Genomic DNA, 18,032 nt, shown 5'->3' on the forward strand with positions numbered 1-18,032 from the left:
CATATATACTCTTTTTAATTTCTTTAGTATACACATAATCCGAGTAAAACCGAATTCGCCTTGATCCGAATCTGACCCTAAATAATAATCGGATCTATTTTTAAAATCCTTATCCGACTCTAAACCTAATAAAATCGCACTAAATTAACTCTTAAAATATTCGAGTCTGAACCAGATTTTCGAGTTGAGCTAATCATCTACACCCCTAGAAAATACCATGGAAAAAAAAAAATAACGGATAAAATCAGTGAACATCCATATTGTTGTTATGGTCCAAAATTTTCTAATAACATATGCTTGAAGTGTGACACCATGTCTACACTAACCATTTTCCAGCGAAAAAGAAGCAAATGACAGATGGCGGTGCCGTTTTCTTCAAACATTCAACCCAACCCAACCTTAGATTCTTTTCTTTTCTAACCGCTTTCAATTTCTATATTATTTAATTAATTTCATTTTTTTATTTCTATATACTTTTTCCATAATTACTATACTATATACACAAATAAATTTGTCCACAAATTTAACCATATACACAGTTCACCCACTTGAGAATCTCGTCATTATCATCATCATCATCATTTTTCTCATCAAAATTCATATGCCCCAAAAGGTTTAAAGTTTAGAAAATAAGAAAAAGAATAAAACTTTACATTCAATTTGATCTGCTCCTTCTTTTTCTTCTTCCATGACCATTAATTAAATCAAATGCTGCAGCTCTTTAGAACATATCAGTGCTTCTACGCTTTCTTTCTCCTCATCTCTGTAGTTGTGTCTGTGTTCACTGGTACGTATGATTCTCACTCTTATCAAATCAAGTTCATGAAAAATGAAAGGAAAAGAATGAATTTTTTTAATGGGTTTTGCTCTTCTCTTTTTTTTTTTAGTTTTTTAATCTGGGTTGTGTTTGTTGTAAGGTTTTGTTTGGTGGGTATTTGATTAAGTTAGATCTGAGAGCAAATTAGAATCATGATTTCAGTTTTGGATGTTAAGGCAGTTCATGGTTTTTATGAGCTTAATTATGATTAGTTGGTTAATTGATTACGATACCCATTAATTTTGTTATTGCTTTTGTGGAAAGAAAAGTATGAAGTAATGTGAAATGATTTTAACTTCTTAGTTCAGAGTCTCTTCTGGGTGTTATATGGCTTTGGTCCCTTTTCTTTTGTATGTTATACCTACTTATGCCCCCTTTTCATATGTACCTATTTGATTTTTCCCCCTTTCAATTCAATTTCTTTGTGTTGATGCTGAGGTTGAGTGTAGTGCTGAATTAATGGGTGATTTCTTTATATATATATATATTTCCTATTGCAGGGTAGTTCATGATATGCTGCTCTGACTTTGGTTGCTACTATAACATCACTAACATGACAGCATTTTTAACTTGGAACTGAGGCCAGTTTAGTTTAAGGTGATTTTTTCTAACTACGATTCAAATGATGTGTTTGGTGCTGTTTCTGTAAGATTGATTTTGATGCAAGTGTTGTGATGCTGATGGTAATTCTTTATATTTGGTTTCATAAATTGCATTCCACTGCCCTACCAATATATGAAGGCTAACAGTAATTTGATTTAAGATGCGGATCTAATGCTTTCTGTATTTGCCATTTAAAAGTATCATCTTTATTGCGTTTGTCTTCATATACTTACTAATGTCAAACCTTCTGGCCTTTTTCGGAAAAAACTTTCAGAAGACTATTCCTTTTGGCACATGTTGATAAACCACTTGTTTAGATCTTGAATCTTAGCGTAACGGACTAACGGTAATGATTCTGCTTTGTGACATGGAGTAAGGTTACTAAGCAGGACCTCATGCATTGGGCTGCATTTTCGATAAATAACTGAGTTTAAGTTCTGTTGATATTATTCCGTGTTCGGTTCCATTCCTGAATTCTCTTTTAATTTTTATTTTTTTATATGCTATTTCATTTTCAGATTATTATATAGAAAAGGATGGCATTGACTGCAGCCGAGCTAGTCCACGCTGCAACAAGCGACAAGCTGACTGAAACTGATTGGACAAAAAATATTGAAATATGCGAATTAGTTGCTCAGGATCCAAGGTATGCACAAAGATTTAATATCGTTATGCAATGATGTTTCTTCAAGATTGATCAGGGCCCTAAAAGGCTAAGACATTCAGAAATTAATATTTGGTTGATACTAATTGCATAACATGATACTGAATCACATAGTTTTATCATATCCTTATGTTATTATTATTCATCAATCATAGCCCTTTTTGGTTGCAACTAAGAAATCTGTTCAATTTTTTTCACATACTTGCAATTTAAATTATGCTCATCATTATTCTTAACCCTCCGTTGTCCCACGGAGCTGAGCTTTATTCATCTTTTTATGATAAATGGATCACGAATTCTCAATAATCTGAATTGTGTTATTGTAATTACCCCTCAGTTTTTTTTGAATATGCAGGCATGCTAGAGATGTTGTCAAATCTATCAAAAAGCGTTTGGGTAGCAAACACCACAATACTCAACTTTTTGCTGTCATGGTGAGTATAATGACTTATGAATTTGCTTGTTTATAATCTTTTAATGGAATTACTTGTCACCTATACCTGAGTATAGAGATAATTTTTCTTTACTTGGTTGTGTATTTACACTACTTGCTTTGTGTTCTATGGTGTCCTGCTAAATGATCATCCATCTAATGATTTTCTAGCTGCTGGAGATGTTGATGAACAATGTTGGAGAGCATATCCATGAGCAGGTTATTGATACGGGAATACTCCCTATTCTTGTGAAAATTGTGAAGAAAAAGGTAAGTTTTCTCCATTGAGTTTTGTTCTTTAGCTATGTTGTTCTTCTTTTCGATAGCCTTTTCTTATTTCATCTTTTTTCTATGATGGTGCAGTCAGATTTTCCTGTGAGGGAGCGGATATTTCTCCTACTTGATGCTACACAGACATCCCTTGGTGGTGCTTCCGGAAAGTTTCCGCAGTATTACAATGCATATTATGAGTTGGTGGTGAGAGAGAGATATACGACCCAGACCCCTTCGATATTCTAGTGCTATAATCTTGATTCATTTGATTCATAGTTTGTGGTTGGGATTCATTCACGGCAGAGTAAAAAGTGATACAATTTCAATTATATGATTCCAAATATATATTGCATATTATTAAAATTAGTCAGGAACTGAATCTTTTCTCAATGCTATCTGCATATGCTCCTTATGGTCGGTTCATATGATAGTTGCAGCTACATGTTTAGAGTGCACTTAAAGATGATTGAATGAGTACTTTTTACAAAGTAATATGAATAATGGTTGTGTGTACTAGTTGGTTGAAATGACAGATACTCATACCCCTTAACTAATGGTCTCAGATACAAGTCTTGAATATGGTAAAATCGGCGTTGGGAGTTTTTTGTTTCACTTGTGAAATTTGGTTTATACTTTTTTCAGAGTGCCGGAGTGCAATTTCCTCAAAGGGCTGAAGTGGTCCAATCAAATCATGCTAATTCACAACCAAATGGGACTAATAATGTACCGAACAGGGAGCAGGCCCCAACTAGACCTGAAAGTGTTCCTCCGAAGGATGCCGAGACTGTCCCTGAGTCTAGGTGACTTCCCCCAGTTTTATTGTACTTGTGATTGATATTGTTGACATGATCTCCAGAAACTCTTCTCAAGCTGAAATGTATTTATTCATTTTTCTTTTCGGTCTAAATTGAAAGTAAGATAGTAGTTTTTCATCAAATGAAATGAATGATAAGAGTCAGAGTTTAAAATTCCATTGATATCATTTCATTGGTAATTTCATTCTTAACATATTTGTTCTTATTTTCAATCTTTTGCAGCATCATTCAAAAGGCAAGTAATGCATTACAAGTTCTGAAAGAAGTCCTTGATGCAGTTGATGCTCAAAACCCTCAGGTGAGCCCTCGACGCATACTTATAGAACTGTGAACCGTAAAGATTTGAACTTTTAACTGCTGCTGAGAAAACAAAAATGTTATTTCTTTTGTAGGCAGCAAGGGATGAATTCACTCTTGACCTTGTCGAACAATGTTCTTTTCAGAAGCAAAGGGTAATGCATCTTGTCATGGCTTCTCGGTAAGGCTCCTTCGAGTCTCTCCGCTTTTAGCCTATACATTTTCATGCTCCTTTTAGTTTACAGTCAATTTTGACATTCAACTGGTATCTGCATTGGCATTTCGTAGAGACGAGAGGATAGTTTCTCGGGCAATCGAATTGAATGAGCAGCTTCATAAAGTTCTAGCAAGACATGATGACCTCCTAGCTGGCAGAGTTACAACAACTGCTCCTCCTCGATTTGATCACGAAGACGAAGAAGCAGAGGAGGAAGAGGAGCCAGAACAGTTAGTCCGAAGGTTTCTTGCCATTACTTTGAACTCAAACTGGATACTTTTCAATCTTGAATATTTTTTTTTTGTTAACTTCCATAATACTATAATGCCTTGTAGATTACGCAAAGGAAAGGCTTGCGCGAGGCCTGAAGACGAAAAACAAAAAACCGAGATCCCAAGCTTGGGTTTGCTTGGGGAGAGACTCCACCGTCCGCTAATACGGCCACTCTCTTTGGAGCCATCTCGGGAGGCTAATACTCGTTCGCCACCTGCTTCAATGCTGCCGCCTCCACGTGCAAAACCGAATGGGGAGGTTCCTCATGTGACAATTCCGCCACCGCCGGCAAAGCACATTGAGAGGGAAAGATTCTTTCAGGAAAACAAGGATGGTTCTAATTTGTCTGGCCATATGAGAGGCCTCTCTTTACATAGTAGAAATGGTAGCAGCTCTCTCAGTGGAAGCTATGATCTTAGTGATTAACCTCTTAAAATAAAAATGAAAAATAAAAAATAAGTAAGAAAAGAAGAGAGAGAGAGAGAGAGGATCTTTTGCTCCATTCCCCCCTTTTGGTATGAATTTGAGGTTGAGAATTAAATTTGTGAGAAGTTGGTGATTTTGTGATATAGTTTGGATAGGGCAAGACAAATGCATTTGCTTCAGTTCACTCTTATACTAGGGGGTTTTACTCTCATATTTTTATAAAAATATAGTTATATCAATATTTTATTGTTTAGATGGTATTCTCATTATATATATATATATATAAGCAAGAAAGAAGCACAATAGTTCATTAATAATAATAATAACCCATGAAGAATAGTGATACTTCTTTAGCCATAATTTCATGTTATATTGGCTTGATCATAACTATACATAGAGAAGTTTCAAGGTGAATCATACATTGTCTAATTCATTTTGAAGGGTAAACATGAAAGGAAAATCTTGCTGAAAACAATGATCAAAGAAACATGGTTAGGTTTTGAACTAGCTAAGCAAGGAATATGATCAAAGAAACAAATGAACGAAGTATTAATGAAGCATAAGACTATTGGTAGCTCCATTGGGGGGTGGACAATTTCATTCTCATGAGTCTAGTATTAGGGTTTGGGCTAATATGTTAAACTAAACTAGAAAAAGAAAAAAAAATACTTGCATATTCTTGAATATATATATATATATATATAATGCATACTGGGATAACATATACAACTAAATTTTATGTATAAAGTTTTTTTAAACTACAAAAACAAGTACGTATAGGCCGAAAATGAAAAAGTTGTCAACGATGACAACTCTGGCAAAATTAAGATAGATGTATGCGACTTTGTTTCTGGAAATATAAGCAATTTACAAGATTTGGACTCATCAGTTACAAAAACCACCAAGCAACAATCATAACTTGAATGCTCATCTCATTAGATGCATCACTCTACTTTGAACAAAAAGCATTTTGACCATAAATATTAGTAAGTTAATAAGGAAATGTAACATAGGAGGTAATCAAGCAACCACTATAATTTCTTTGTCCACACCAAAAGAGGCAACACATCAAAAAAGATTGGAGAACAAAAGATCCTCCTTATATATAAGAGCATCATTTCCAGTCTCTTGAGTCTTAACTACTATTCTTATACATGGCAATTTAGAATGTAATCTAATGTTGTTCTTATACATGGCATCCATTGTGATACAAGTACAAAATTACATCAACAGACCATACATTAGAATGCCTCATTGGTTTAAAGCAGTTCTATTTATAACTATAATACACATAAATAAATAGCTGTTTTTTTCCAGAAACTTTTTTCCTTTTCTTTTTTATAGTTTTAACCAGTACACAAGAATTTGACTGCTTAACTAACTTGGAATTCTCCACTTGCATGAACCTCTTTGACCCTCTTATCATACTCATCTTCTTCCTCTTCCTCCTCCACTTCTTCCTCTACTTCTTCTACTTCTTCTGCTCCTTCGTCATCTTCGCCTTCCCAGCCAAAACCTTTGACAGGCCTAGATACTGGAGGCAGGTTTCTCGCCTCTCCCACAATTTTCATTATCTCCTCCACACTCTGAACATGAAAGTTTGGATTGTCTCTCTGGTAATAGATAGCTTGAGCCGGTTCAGTTAGCTCTCTTGGAAGATTTTTTAAAAACCATGGGTGGTTCTTAATTTCCTTTAGTGTGATTCTCTGGAAAACAATATTATCTGGCAGTTAGCTAAAGATAAACAAGCCTTAATTCCAAAATGTAGTTTGTTAAATTTTCAAGAGTATCTTGTTTTCTTGTTTGATAAAATTCACATTCTAGCTATTATATGTTCTTCATTTTGAGCGTACAAAATTAATCAGTTTCTGGATATCAAATTTTCAGAACAAGACTAACATAAAGTGTCATAACTTTCAAATATTTAATATATAGTTTGAAAACCTGTCTATCAAAAATAAATGCATACTTCTAGATGATAGAAGAGACAAGATACACAACAACATCAACATCAACAACAACAAAGTCTTAATCCACAAGGTGACAATCTAAATTGCAATAGCAGTGAAAAAAGTTTAGTTGGTAAAAGTTACTGCATACCCTCAATGGATTTGCAACAAATATACGAGCGAGAAGTTGTCTACAATCCTGAGATATGTGAACATAATCAGGGATTTTGTATTGAACACTCATTATACGCTGCAAAATAGAGTAGAAGATAGCGATAAGAATAATGTGAAAAATATCAAAAGAAACACCTTAAAGTTGTTATCACAGGGCAGGAAACAAACCTGAATTGTTTTTCTGAAATTCCTCGGGTCATCCTGGTCCTCGAATGGATATGCTCCAACCAACATGACATAAAGAGTCACTCCACATGACCACACATCAGCCAACTAAAACAACGTTTAGAAGAGTAAACATTGTAGGAATCACAATCATATCCATGGAATTTTAAACTAGGGATGGTCACAAGAGAAAAGAAATAATACTAGGGATGAGTGAATAAGTTACAGAACAAATTCCACCCTCTCAGCCCCTCCATATAAAATATAAAAGCTTAAAGATGGAAAGGTGAAGATTCAATCCAATGAGAGGAACCCTAGAGAACCAATTCAATGTGGAGCAAATATATTTACCTTGCCATCATACTCTCGCCTAGAAAGAACCTCCGGTGCTATATAAGCTGGTGTTCCAACAGTTGATTTGGGTCGCGAATGCAGCAAAGATGACTATACAATGAAAAATGAACACTCAAAAACTATAATAATAACAATAATAGTAAAATACTTAGTATTATACAGAATCTTTAAGCTTGATGATATAGTTCCAATACCTTGGAATAACCGAAGTCACAAATTTTTAAGCGAGGTGCTGGACTTCCATCTAAAAGGGTATTTTCTAGCTTCAAATCTCTGTGGCATATTTGCTGCAAAGTGAAAAAGAAAATTAAAATCTTTAGCCCTCGCTTCCCAATTTGCTAATTTCTAAATAAGGGAAATGCCGCAAGCCCGCGATTTTCGAAATACCATATTATGACAGAAATGGACACCAGAGATCAGCTGCTGAAAGAAATATCTAGCCTGAAACAATCACCGGGAAGAAAGTTAGACATGACAACAAGAATAAGGCAGCAAAATAAAACAGAAAATCATAAGACACAGGGTAACCTCGTCTTCACTGAACCTGCCAGCACTGCATATCCTCTCGAAGAGTTCTCCTCCGGCAGCATACTCCATTACTATAGCTAGATGCGTCGGAGTCAACACCACCTGCAAAATCAAAACACCATTGAAACCAAGATATCAATATTTGTTATGCATAGTGTATTACTATTAATTACTCAACAAAATAGAAGTTATCCATCAGAGTTGAAACAAGTGAAATTCTTTACCTCCTTGAAACGAATTATATTGGGGTGCCTAAGGGACCTGTGGTTGATAATCTCTCTAGCCACGTTCTCATCAATCTGAAATCAAAATTAATAATTAATTTCAAATAAAAACAATAATCCTTTCACTATGATAAATTGTATTCAAATCAGTAACACAGATAGATACCTACCTCTTAATGCTTAATAATAATAATAATAACAACAACAAAAGTTAGATAATTGGATTGAATTACAAAACTAAACCATGATGGATCAAAAGATCTAACAATTTAGAAGAACTGATTGAATAAAAAAAGGGGGGGAAAAAGTGAGAACCTTGCGGCCACGCTCGATGTATTTCATTGCGACGAGCTCCTTTGTGACCTTGTTCCTCATGAGCCTGGCAACACCGAAATTCCCAGCTCCCAAATCCTTCACAGCCTCGTATTTGTCCATAGTGATCACAGTTAACCAACGAAACCCTCAATTGGATCCTCAACAGAGACAGAAACGGAATCGAAATAGAATCAGAGGGTCATTCTGTCCATCAATTCGATCAAAAGGGTACCCAAAGCTGGTCGCTTTTCACTGAATAGAAACTTGTTTCTTAATCTCTTCTATTTTGTATAAAATTAGGGACAGAAATAGAGAGAGAGAAAGAGAATAAGATTAGAAAAATGGTGGAGAAGAAGAGAGAGGAATAGAATTGGAATCCATAGCCATGGGGATTATTAGAAGAAGAAGAAGAAGAAGAAGAAGAAGAAGAATGGAGTGAGTGAAAATGAGTGGGAGTGCAGGTTCGTTATCCTTGTTGGCTTTGTTGTCTCGTTCTCTTTCGCTCTCTCTTTTTCCACCTTTTCTCTTTTGTCTTTTTCTTTTCATTCCTTTCTCATTCTTTTTTTTTTCACTTTTTTTATTTTTTATTTTTTAACGAAAAGGTACGAGAAGGAAATTTCTTGTTGAAAATTTTGAATAATAATTTAATTTTGATTAAATAAACAGTATTTTTTATGATGCAGTAATATATAATTAATTGTCCCTATAAAATTATTGTGATAAGAGTAATTTTTAAATTAGAATAAATAATTATTTGTATCCATAAAAGATGAAAACACTGACATATATATATCCACATTAGATCGAAATTAGACTTGTACCATACAAGATGTTCTTCGTGTGACAAAAGTACCCTACGTGACACTCCAACTCTTCAAAAATAAGATACTTTTGTCACACATAAGACATCTTGCGTGAGTAAGTTTAGTTTCGGTTTAGTGTGGGTACGCCTTTTATCTTTCTCACAAATAGTCATTTATTCTTTTAAATTAAGAGCTTGTTTGGGTGAGCTTTTAAGAATGTTTGGGTGAGCTTTTAAGAAAATATCTTTTTTCGAGTTATCTTTTTTTAAAAGATCTTATAAAGAAGTAAAAGTAATTTTATGTTTGGATATCTTATGTAAAAAGGTCTTTTTATCAATCAATTATATTTGGGTATAACAATATAAAAGTACTTTTTTGTTTATTTATTACATGAAAAACATTTTTTTTAAGAAAAAAAGATCTTTTAAAAAAGATGTAAATTACAGCTTCTCAAAAAAAAGATCTTTTTTTGATTTTACTAGTGCTTTTACTTTTACTACTAGAAATTTGCCAAATACGTTAAAAAATAAAAAAAGATCTTTTTTTATTGAAAAAAGATTTTTTTTAACAAAATAATGGTGTCCAAACATGCACTAAGTCTACTCAAAAGTTTATTTGTTCGTTCTTTAACTATATCATCTTTTTTTCTGTATATTTTTTTAATAATGTCATTGTTATTGTTGTTATTTTTTCTTTTTTTTTTGTTGTTTTTTTGTACAGAACACAAATTTTTAAAAGACTACTTATTTAAAATATTAACATGCAACTAATAAAATATAATACAAAAATTTTGGCACGCACAACAAGAAATTTGGTAGACCGTACAAAAAATTTGGTATGTAATACATAAATTTTTGAACATAATACCAAACTAACAAAATATGAAAATGGATCCTCTTTTTTCAATACTTGAGAAAATGCAGTGTGATCTCTCACCATTAACTTATAAGTGGGGTCAAAATTAAATATGAGAGAAAGAGTAATGAAGAGTGAAAGATCACAATTGACACCATCCAGTTTTTTTTTTACTGAAGAGGATCCACTCCCACAAAATACATACAATATAGAAACTTAGTACACAACACAAACTTTTAAAGAACTACAATTGACTCACCCAACTAATAATATATTTATAAAAAAATTTTGTATTATGTGTAAAAATTTTTATATTATAATAAAAAAATTGTGTTGTTTGTAAAAATTTATATGCCCCAGCAAAAAATATGGAGAATGAGAAGTGGTATAATGTATAAAATTATCTGTCTTTCTCTTTTCGTCTTTATCTTTCAATTTCAATCTTAGTCTCTCTTCTAAACACTACCTAATAATACCAACTTAATTATCACGTGAGTCTTAGTCTTTATTACCATCTCATTCTCAGTATCTAATAATACCAACTTGATTACATTTTTTAATTATACGTGACACTATACTTTTTTTTTACTCTAAATATAATAACCCAATATTTGCCTATTTGACATAATTAAATTAAGTTAAAAAAAAGTATAGTGCAAGGGAGGGTTACAGATGGTTATTAAAGAAAACATTAAATTGGAATGCCAACAGTAATTGGAACTGGTTGTGGAACACAAACATTCCAGAGAAGTTCAAATTTACTATGTGGCTTAGCTTACATGATGCTCTACCAACTGAGACCTTTCGATTCAAGCGGCATTTAACTTCTTCAGATATATGTAAGAGATGTAACAAGGCGCAGGAGACTATAGAGCATTGCCTTAGAGACTGTGAGCAATCAAAGGCAATCTGGTATATGTTGGATCCTAGTATCCTGGACTCGACGGCTGGTAATGCTCTTGAAGAGTGGTTTCGGAAGGCCTTGGCTAACAATGAGGCGTCCTTTGGTGCAGGGCTTTGGTGGGTATGGAGACATAGGTGCAATGACATATTCAACACTGACAACCCTTGGACAGACCATAAGGTTGTTGCCTTGGCCAGAATTACCGCCAAGGACTTACAGGTTTACAGGAATCGATGCAATGCTTTTAGGTCTCTCCGAAATTATCTGTGTTGGGAACCACCGGTAGGCAATAGTTTTAAAGTTAATTGTGATGCAAGCTTGTATATGGATTCAAATTTAGCGGGATTTGGGTGTATTATTAGAGATTCTAAGGGAGATTGGATCTCGGGCTGCTCTGGAAGCATTCCCCCTTGGTCTATAATCAGATGTGAATTATTTGCTGCTTGGAGGGGGCTGGTTTTAGCTTGGGATTGCGGTTTGAGGGATATTATATGTGAAACAGATTGCCTTGACATTCTGCCCATCATGCATGAGCTTACAAGTAGGTATCCATCTGAAGTAACAGATTTGGTTCACAAGATTCAGGAACTTTTATCTCGTCCTTGGCTTGTTCACGTTGAATGGGTGTCCCGAGAAGCAAATAGAGCTGCGGATTGGATGGCTAAATATGGTGCCAAGAGTAACTCTAATTATGTTATTTGGTCTGAGCCTGGTGTTGATCTCCAACGAATCATCCGCTCGGATTTAGAATAGTTTTTGCTTTGTTTCTTTCCTTGTTTAGTCACCAAAAAAAAAAAATCAATAATATTAAAAGAATTCTAGTAAATATCCTAACAAATAGAAATAAAACAAAATTTAATATATTTATTAAAAAATTATAAAAAACGCACTCCAATAATTTTATTATTAACAAAATGCATTCGAATTTTGTAATTAAAAAATTTATCTTCAAATAATTTTAAAACGTGACAAAAATATTTAAAAAAATAATTTTTTTCGTAAATGGTAAACTTTTGTATTTGACAAACCACTTACGTATTTGATCCAAAATTTTATAAAAATATTTTTTAAAAAATAACTGTTTAAAAAATATATGCAAAAAATTGAATAAAAATGTTATCACTATATTTTTTCATTTTCTAAAAGTATTATTAGTTGTTAATAAAAAAAATTATATACATAGCGAAAAATTACCAAACTTTAAAGATAAAGAATCTCATTTTTTTTATCATATTTGCAAAAAATCGTATCAAAATCTAATCTCTAAAGTATTTTTTGAGAATACATATTTAATGTTGGACATTTTTATCGAAAATAAAATTCGAGTATATTGTTGTCAATAATAAAATTATTCGGATACATTTTTGGTAATTTACCCTTTTATTTTAAAAAAAAAATTCCGTTATTATTGCGCATACAAAATCTGACCTCCACGGCCCAACGATAACTTGGCCGCGGGATCTTAACCCTTCTTTACGATAAACCATCGAGCCTATATGAAAGGAAGTTACTAGTTCTCCTAAATATGATGACACTCACATTTACTAATCCTACCTTTAAGATATATTCTGACTTAATTGTGGATGTATCTTTACAGGCAACTCCTCATCATTTACACATCTAAATTCGAAAACTAAGAAAATTCTCAGTTCCAAAAACAGCGATCTCCGATATTTTAGGTAACTCACTAATAACTATTTTGTTAAGTGGTATATAATTTCTTCGAAAAAATTCGAGAATGAAAATGTTAAGTTAGTTATTTTTGAGTAAGAGAAAAAAAAATTCTAAACGGCTCATGATAATTATCTTGAAAGACGACGAGTCCTTCAACAAAAAAAATACACATCTGTCAATATTTTCTATTAGTATTAACGGAATAACCGAATAAGCTTACATGACATGTTAGTTAAACTGTTGATTTATCTATTAAGAACTAATTAGAATTAACAAATTCTTTTTTGTTGAGAGTCTTGTTGTCTTTTAAAGATAATTATCAAGGACGTTTAATTTTTATTTTTATTTTTATTTTTATTTTTGTATTATTTTTTTTAAATATATTAGCTAAATTTACTGTGTAAAATTAAATGAAGAATATATTAGTAATTAACGTGTCGCGTAAGCATATTTTGAAGAGAGCTTATTGATAGAAAAACTAACAGTCTCACTAAATTAAATATCAAAAGTCAAAAAAGATTTTTTTTTTTTTTTGTTTAAAAACCTCGTAGTCTTTTAAAATAAATTTTTTTAATAAATTCTAAATGTTTATAGTTCAATTAGGACAGATAAAAAAGTTTCAAGAAAAATATAACCTTTTATAAAAGAAAATAAAGATTCTAATATAGGAAAAGTATTAATTATTTTGTTTTCTCTCATTACTTGTACAGCACTCTTAAATTCTCTTATGTTTTTGGAGTGTGGGAAGGGACATAATTAATTGCCATTGGATTTGTAAAATGGCCATTGAGAGAAGAAAAATCGGAGACTTTGTGATTCTCATGAATTACTTGTTGTTAGAAGTTCTTAATCCGATGATGCGTTAACTTTGAAAAAAAAAATTACGTTTTATTTTTATGATTCTGATTTATAAATTTTAGATTAAAAAATAATATTAATGTGATCTCATTTTCAATCAAATTCCTCTTTTAATAATAATTTAACGATATTTATTAGGTGAATTATATGGTAAAGATGTAAGTTTATAGATTTTTTTTTTAATAGAATGAAAGAGAGATTAATAAAAGTAGGACCTATATTTTAAATAATAATAAAATAATAAAAAATAACTATAAAAGAAATTATATTCTCTCTCTATACCGCTCTAATCTATACAGTAGAGTACCCTATCTGGCTACAGAGAGATGCACGGCAAGCTTTCAGAAGTGCAGAAGAACTCTTTGGAGTTTAATTCTAAAGTGTTCGGCAATATTTTCGTTAGGAAATGCAAATTGGAGAGACAGATTAATTTCCTTCAGAAGCGACTTGAAGTAATGGAAGATTTGTCTATGCGGCAAAAAGAAAAACAGCTGATTGAGGAATTTAATAACACGCTTGTGCAGGAGGAACTTCTATGGTTTCAAAAATCCAGAGAGCAGTGGGTAAAATTTGGGGATAGAAATACCAAGTTCTTTCATGTCCAGACTCTTGTGCGGAGAAAGCATAATAAGATTCATGGTCTCTTTCTTCAAGATGGGGTGTGGGAAACGGACCCGGATGTCCTTAGAAGGGAAGCTGAATCCTTCTATAAACGCCTATTCTGCCAGTCGGAGGATGTAGACTTAGGTTGTCTTGGTGATGTGCCACTGCCTTCCCTGAATGATGAAGCCTGTTGTAGCCTCACAGCGCCAGTCACTCTGGAAGAAGTTAAGTCGGCTGTTTTCAGTATGCATTCTTTTAAGGCGCCGGGCCCTGATGGGTTTCAGGCTTTCTTCTTTAAAGAATACTGGAAGATTGTTGGTTTTGATGTTTGGACTATGGTTCGTCATGCGTTCTCTGGTTTGGATATGGATCCAAGGATGATGGAAACTCTTGTGGTTCTTATTCCGAAGGTAGAAAACCCGGTTTCCATGAAGGATTTCCGACCAATTAGTCTCTGTAATGTGGTTTACAAAGTTATAACGAAGGTCCTGGTCAATAGACTTCGTCCCCATCTCAAAGAGATTATTGGGCCCCTTCAAGGAGGGTTTATCCCGGGGAGAGGAACCCCTGACAACATCATTGTAGCACAAGAGGTTCTCCATTTCATGAAGAAGACAAAGTCAAAGAAAGGCACCCTGGCCTTTAAGATTGATTTGGAGAAAGCGTACGATAGAGTGGATTGGGGATTTCTGAAACAAACCCTGGTGAGTTTTGGCTTTCCTCCTCCGACAGTCAATCTGATTATGCGTTGTGTCACTGCTTCCTCACTGTCTATCCTCTGGAATGGGGATAGATTAAATAGCTTTACTCCGAGCAGGGGTCTTAGGCAAGGAGATCCTATATCACCGTATCTGTTTGTGTTGTGTATGGAGAGATTGTCCTGTTCTATTAATCAGCAAGTTGATAAGGGCGTGTGGAAGCCAGTTGCGGTTTCTAGAGGGGGTCCAAGAATTTCTCATTTGATGTTTGCCGATGATTTGCTTCTTTTCTGTAAAGCTGAAAAACAGCAAGTTCAAACTGTAATGGTAGCTTTGGAAAATTTCTGCAGAGCCTCTGGGATGAAGGTTAATGTGGAAAAATCTAAAGCGCTATGCTCCAAGAATGTTTCAGCGACAAGAAAAGAGATTTTTACTGGAGTCTCCTCCATCAGATTCGTTCAGAACTTGGGCAAGTATTTAGGGGTGAACCTTAATCACTCTCGGGTGACACGCGCAACTTTCAACGATGTTTTGGACAAGATTCGGGGAAGGCTAGCCAGCTGGAAAGGAAGATTGCTTAATAAGGCAGGCAGACTCTGTTTGCTCAACTCGGTAGTGACTGCGATTCCTACTTATCGCATGCAAGTATCTCTCTTCCCTAAAGGGGTAACTAATAAGATAGAATCCATGATGCGAAACTTTCTATGGAAGGGTCAAGCTGATGGTAGAGGCCTGAATCTAGTTAACTGGAAAGTGTTGGTCACTCCTAAGAAGTTTGGAGGTCTGGGAATTAGAGATCCCTTTTGTGCCAATATTGCTCTTCTTGGAAAACTAGTTTGGCAACTTTTTCACCATCCCAACAAGCTATGGGTTCAACTGTTGACGGAGAAATACCATTCTTCTAAGGATGATTGTTTTAGTCGGTCTCGAGGAAGTGGATCTTATGTTTGGAAGAGTATATGTCGAGCTTGGGATATCCTAAAGGAAGGTTTTAGTTGGTGCATTGGGGATTTGGAACAGAACTTTTGGTTTTCTAAATGGAGAAGAGAGGGGCGACTGTGTCAGGAGATGGATTATGTTCACATTTCTGATTCGGATCTCAGGATCTTGGACCTTTGGTCATCTGGACAGTGGAACCTTGAGAATATCTATTCTCCTCTGAATCAGTCTCTGCAGAGCAACATTAATTCTTACAACCCAGATGTTCAAGCTGGTTCAGAGGTCGGTTGGTGTTGGACTGGTGCGGCCTCAAAGGTTTATGATGCTCATAGTGGTTATTTATGGCTCAGTAAGAAGATGTTTAGTTGGGAGGATAGGGGTAATTGGCTTTGGCTTTGGCGTCAACATGTTCCGGAAAAGCACAAATTTTTGGCCTGGCTATGTCTTCGGGAGGCTCTTCCTACTGCTGCATTTCGTTTTAGAAGGGGCATTTCGCACACGGATAGCTGTCCACGATGTTTCTCAAATCAGGAGTCGGTTTTACATTGTATTCGGGATTGTCCAAAAGCCCAACTTGTTTGGCAAGCTTTAGGGATCTCCGATCAACCAGTGGATTTGATGAGTTGGTTCTTACATAATAGCAAACAGCGCCCCTTTAGATTCTTTTCTGGTCTCTGGTGGATTTGGTGTTCGAGAAACAACGAGATCTTTCATCCTCACGAGCATTGGACCACAGATAAGGTGATTGGTATGGCTTTGTCCTTAGAAAAGGAGCTCCGAAATATTTTTGAGTTGCAACGACTATCTATCCCCTCAACCATTAGTGGCTCTTGGATTCCCCCCTCAGTGGGTACCTTTAAGATTAATTGTGATGCTAGCTATCCTGGCAGTGGTGCTCGAGTTGGTTTTGCTTGTGTTAGCAGAGATTGGAAGGGAAGGTGGCAACGAGGCTGTCTGGGAACAATTGAGAGTCGTAGCATTTTGCAAGGAGAGTTGTTTGCTATTTGGAGAGGCTTTCTTTTAGCATGGGACTCGGGACAAAGAGACATTATATGTGAGACAGACTGTGTGGAGGCTTTTACTATTGTCAATAATTTACAAGATTGCTCTGGGTTTACTGATCCTTTGGTGTTAAAAATCCGAGATATCATGTCTTGGAAATGGCGTGCTGATCTTCGGTTGATCTTGAGAGATGCAAATACAGTAGCAGACATCATGGCAAAGACTGCAATGAGGACTATTTCTCCCCAAGTGGAGCTTCCATTGCCTTGGAAGGAGTTTGAGAGTAGTATTCAGTGGGACTGCCTTTCTTAAGCAGTTTCTTGTTTTTTTTTCTTTCTTAGTTTTTGTTTATTTTTCTTTTAAGTCACCAAAAAAAGTAGAGTACCCTATTTATTAAGATTATTAATTTATTATCAGTAGTAGACAAAAACCGTTGACAAATGAAGATAATCACAAACGAAATCCTTAAATTAAATTTAAAGTTTTCATGAAGATAATTAAATTTGACAACTTATCTAAAGAAAAGTGTTAAAAAATTAGTAAATTTTATGATTTGTAGTCGTTAATTAGTTATTATTAATATTTTAATAGTGTGAAATTATATCTAATAATAAATAATTACTTATTTTTCTTTTACTAGTTAAGTAATGGAAATGAATCTTTTTAATTGTTAAAAAAATTGAGAAAGTAAAATATGATCTATAATCTTTTAATATATTCTTTCTCATATTTTTTTAAGTCTCATTTATAATAATTAATGATAAGAGATTACACTTTACTCTCTCAATTATTAAAAAAATTAAAAAAATTCATTTAAATACTAACCAAATTTTAATAAACCTGCTAATGGCCTATATTTTTTCCTTATCTAAATTCATAGAAGTTACATCAAATAAAAAAGTTAATGTAGGAAAAAAAAGCGTTGACCAATGAAGGAGGGAGCCATTTGGTCCCACGCCGTTGGCCGTGGCCGACATGGTAGCACCGTCGCAGCATTTTGATTGCACCATTTTCCATTGGACCATCTTTTTATTTGGCATTTACTTACCACTCCAACTAGTTACTACTGTTCAATTTTTATTAGTGACTTCCTGACCCCAAAAAAAAAAAAATTTGTTGGTGACTTTATTAGTTATTGAATTGACTATTGAATACGTATTCATAAAGTA

At 34.1% G+C, this 18,032-nt stretch overlaps 2 protein-coding genes across 4 annotated transcripts; one reads left to right on the forward strand and one right to left on the reverse strand.

Annotated features, from left to right (window-relative positions):
• The first annotated feature begins 268 nt into the window (after positions 1-268).
• Positions 269-5,071, forward strand: LOC112770796 (TOM1-like protein 5). Of its 3 annotated transcripts, XM_025815203.3 has the most exons (12): positions 296-613; positions 718-787; positions 1,318-1,414; positions 1,939-2,066; positions 2,440-2,518; positions 2,689-2,787; positions 2,881-2,994; positions 3,433-3,590; positions 3,828-3,903; positions 3,998-4,083; positions 4,191-4,361; positions 4,455-5,071. In XM_025815203.3, the coding sequence occupies exons 4-12, from the start codon at positions 1,957-1,959 to the stop codon at positions 4,816-4,818; spliced, it is 1,257 nt and encodes a 418-aa protein (XP_025670988.1). In that variant the 5' UTR covers positions 296-613; positions 718-787; positions 1,318-1,414; positions 1,939-1,956; the 3' UTR covers positions 4,819-5,071. The 3 variants fall into 3 exon arrangements, with proteins under 3 accessions (XP_025670987.1, XP_025670988.1, XP_025670990.1); XM_025815202.3 differs by having other exon boundaries at positions 269-787; XM_025815205.3 differs by lacking the exon at positions 1,318-1,414 and having other exon boundaries at positions 323-613.
• Positions 5,072-5,886: 815 nt separating this feature from the next.
• Positions 5,887-9,120, reverse strand: LOC112771183 (serine/threonine-protein kinase SAPK7). Its single transcript, XM_025815831.3, has 9 exons — positions 8,528-9,120; positions 8,213-8,287; positions 7,989-8,090; positions 7,848-7,901; positions 7,655-7,747; positions 7,458-7,550; positions 7,110-7,214; positions 6,919-7,017; positions 5,887-6,524 (listed from the first exon to the last, which is right to left on the reverse strand). Exons 1-9 carry the CDS (start codon positions 8,645-8,647, stop codon positions 6,192-6,194), a joined length of 1,074 nt encoding a protein of 357 aa, XP_025671616.1. The 5' UTR covers positions 8,648-9,120; the 3' UTR covers positions 5,887-6,191.
• Between the last annotated feature and the right edge of the window lie 8,912 nt (positions 9,121-18,032).

The sequence above is a fragment of the Arachis hypogaea genome, chromosome 18 (assembly GCF_003086295.3).
Source record: "Arachis hypogaea cultivar Tifrunner chromosome 18, arahy.Tifrunner.gnm2.J5K5, whole genome shotgun sequence".
NCBI lineage: Eukaryota > Viridiplantae > Streptophyta > Magnoliopsida > Fabales > Fabaceae > Arachis > Arachis hypogaea.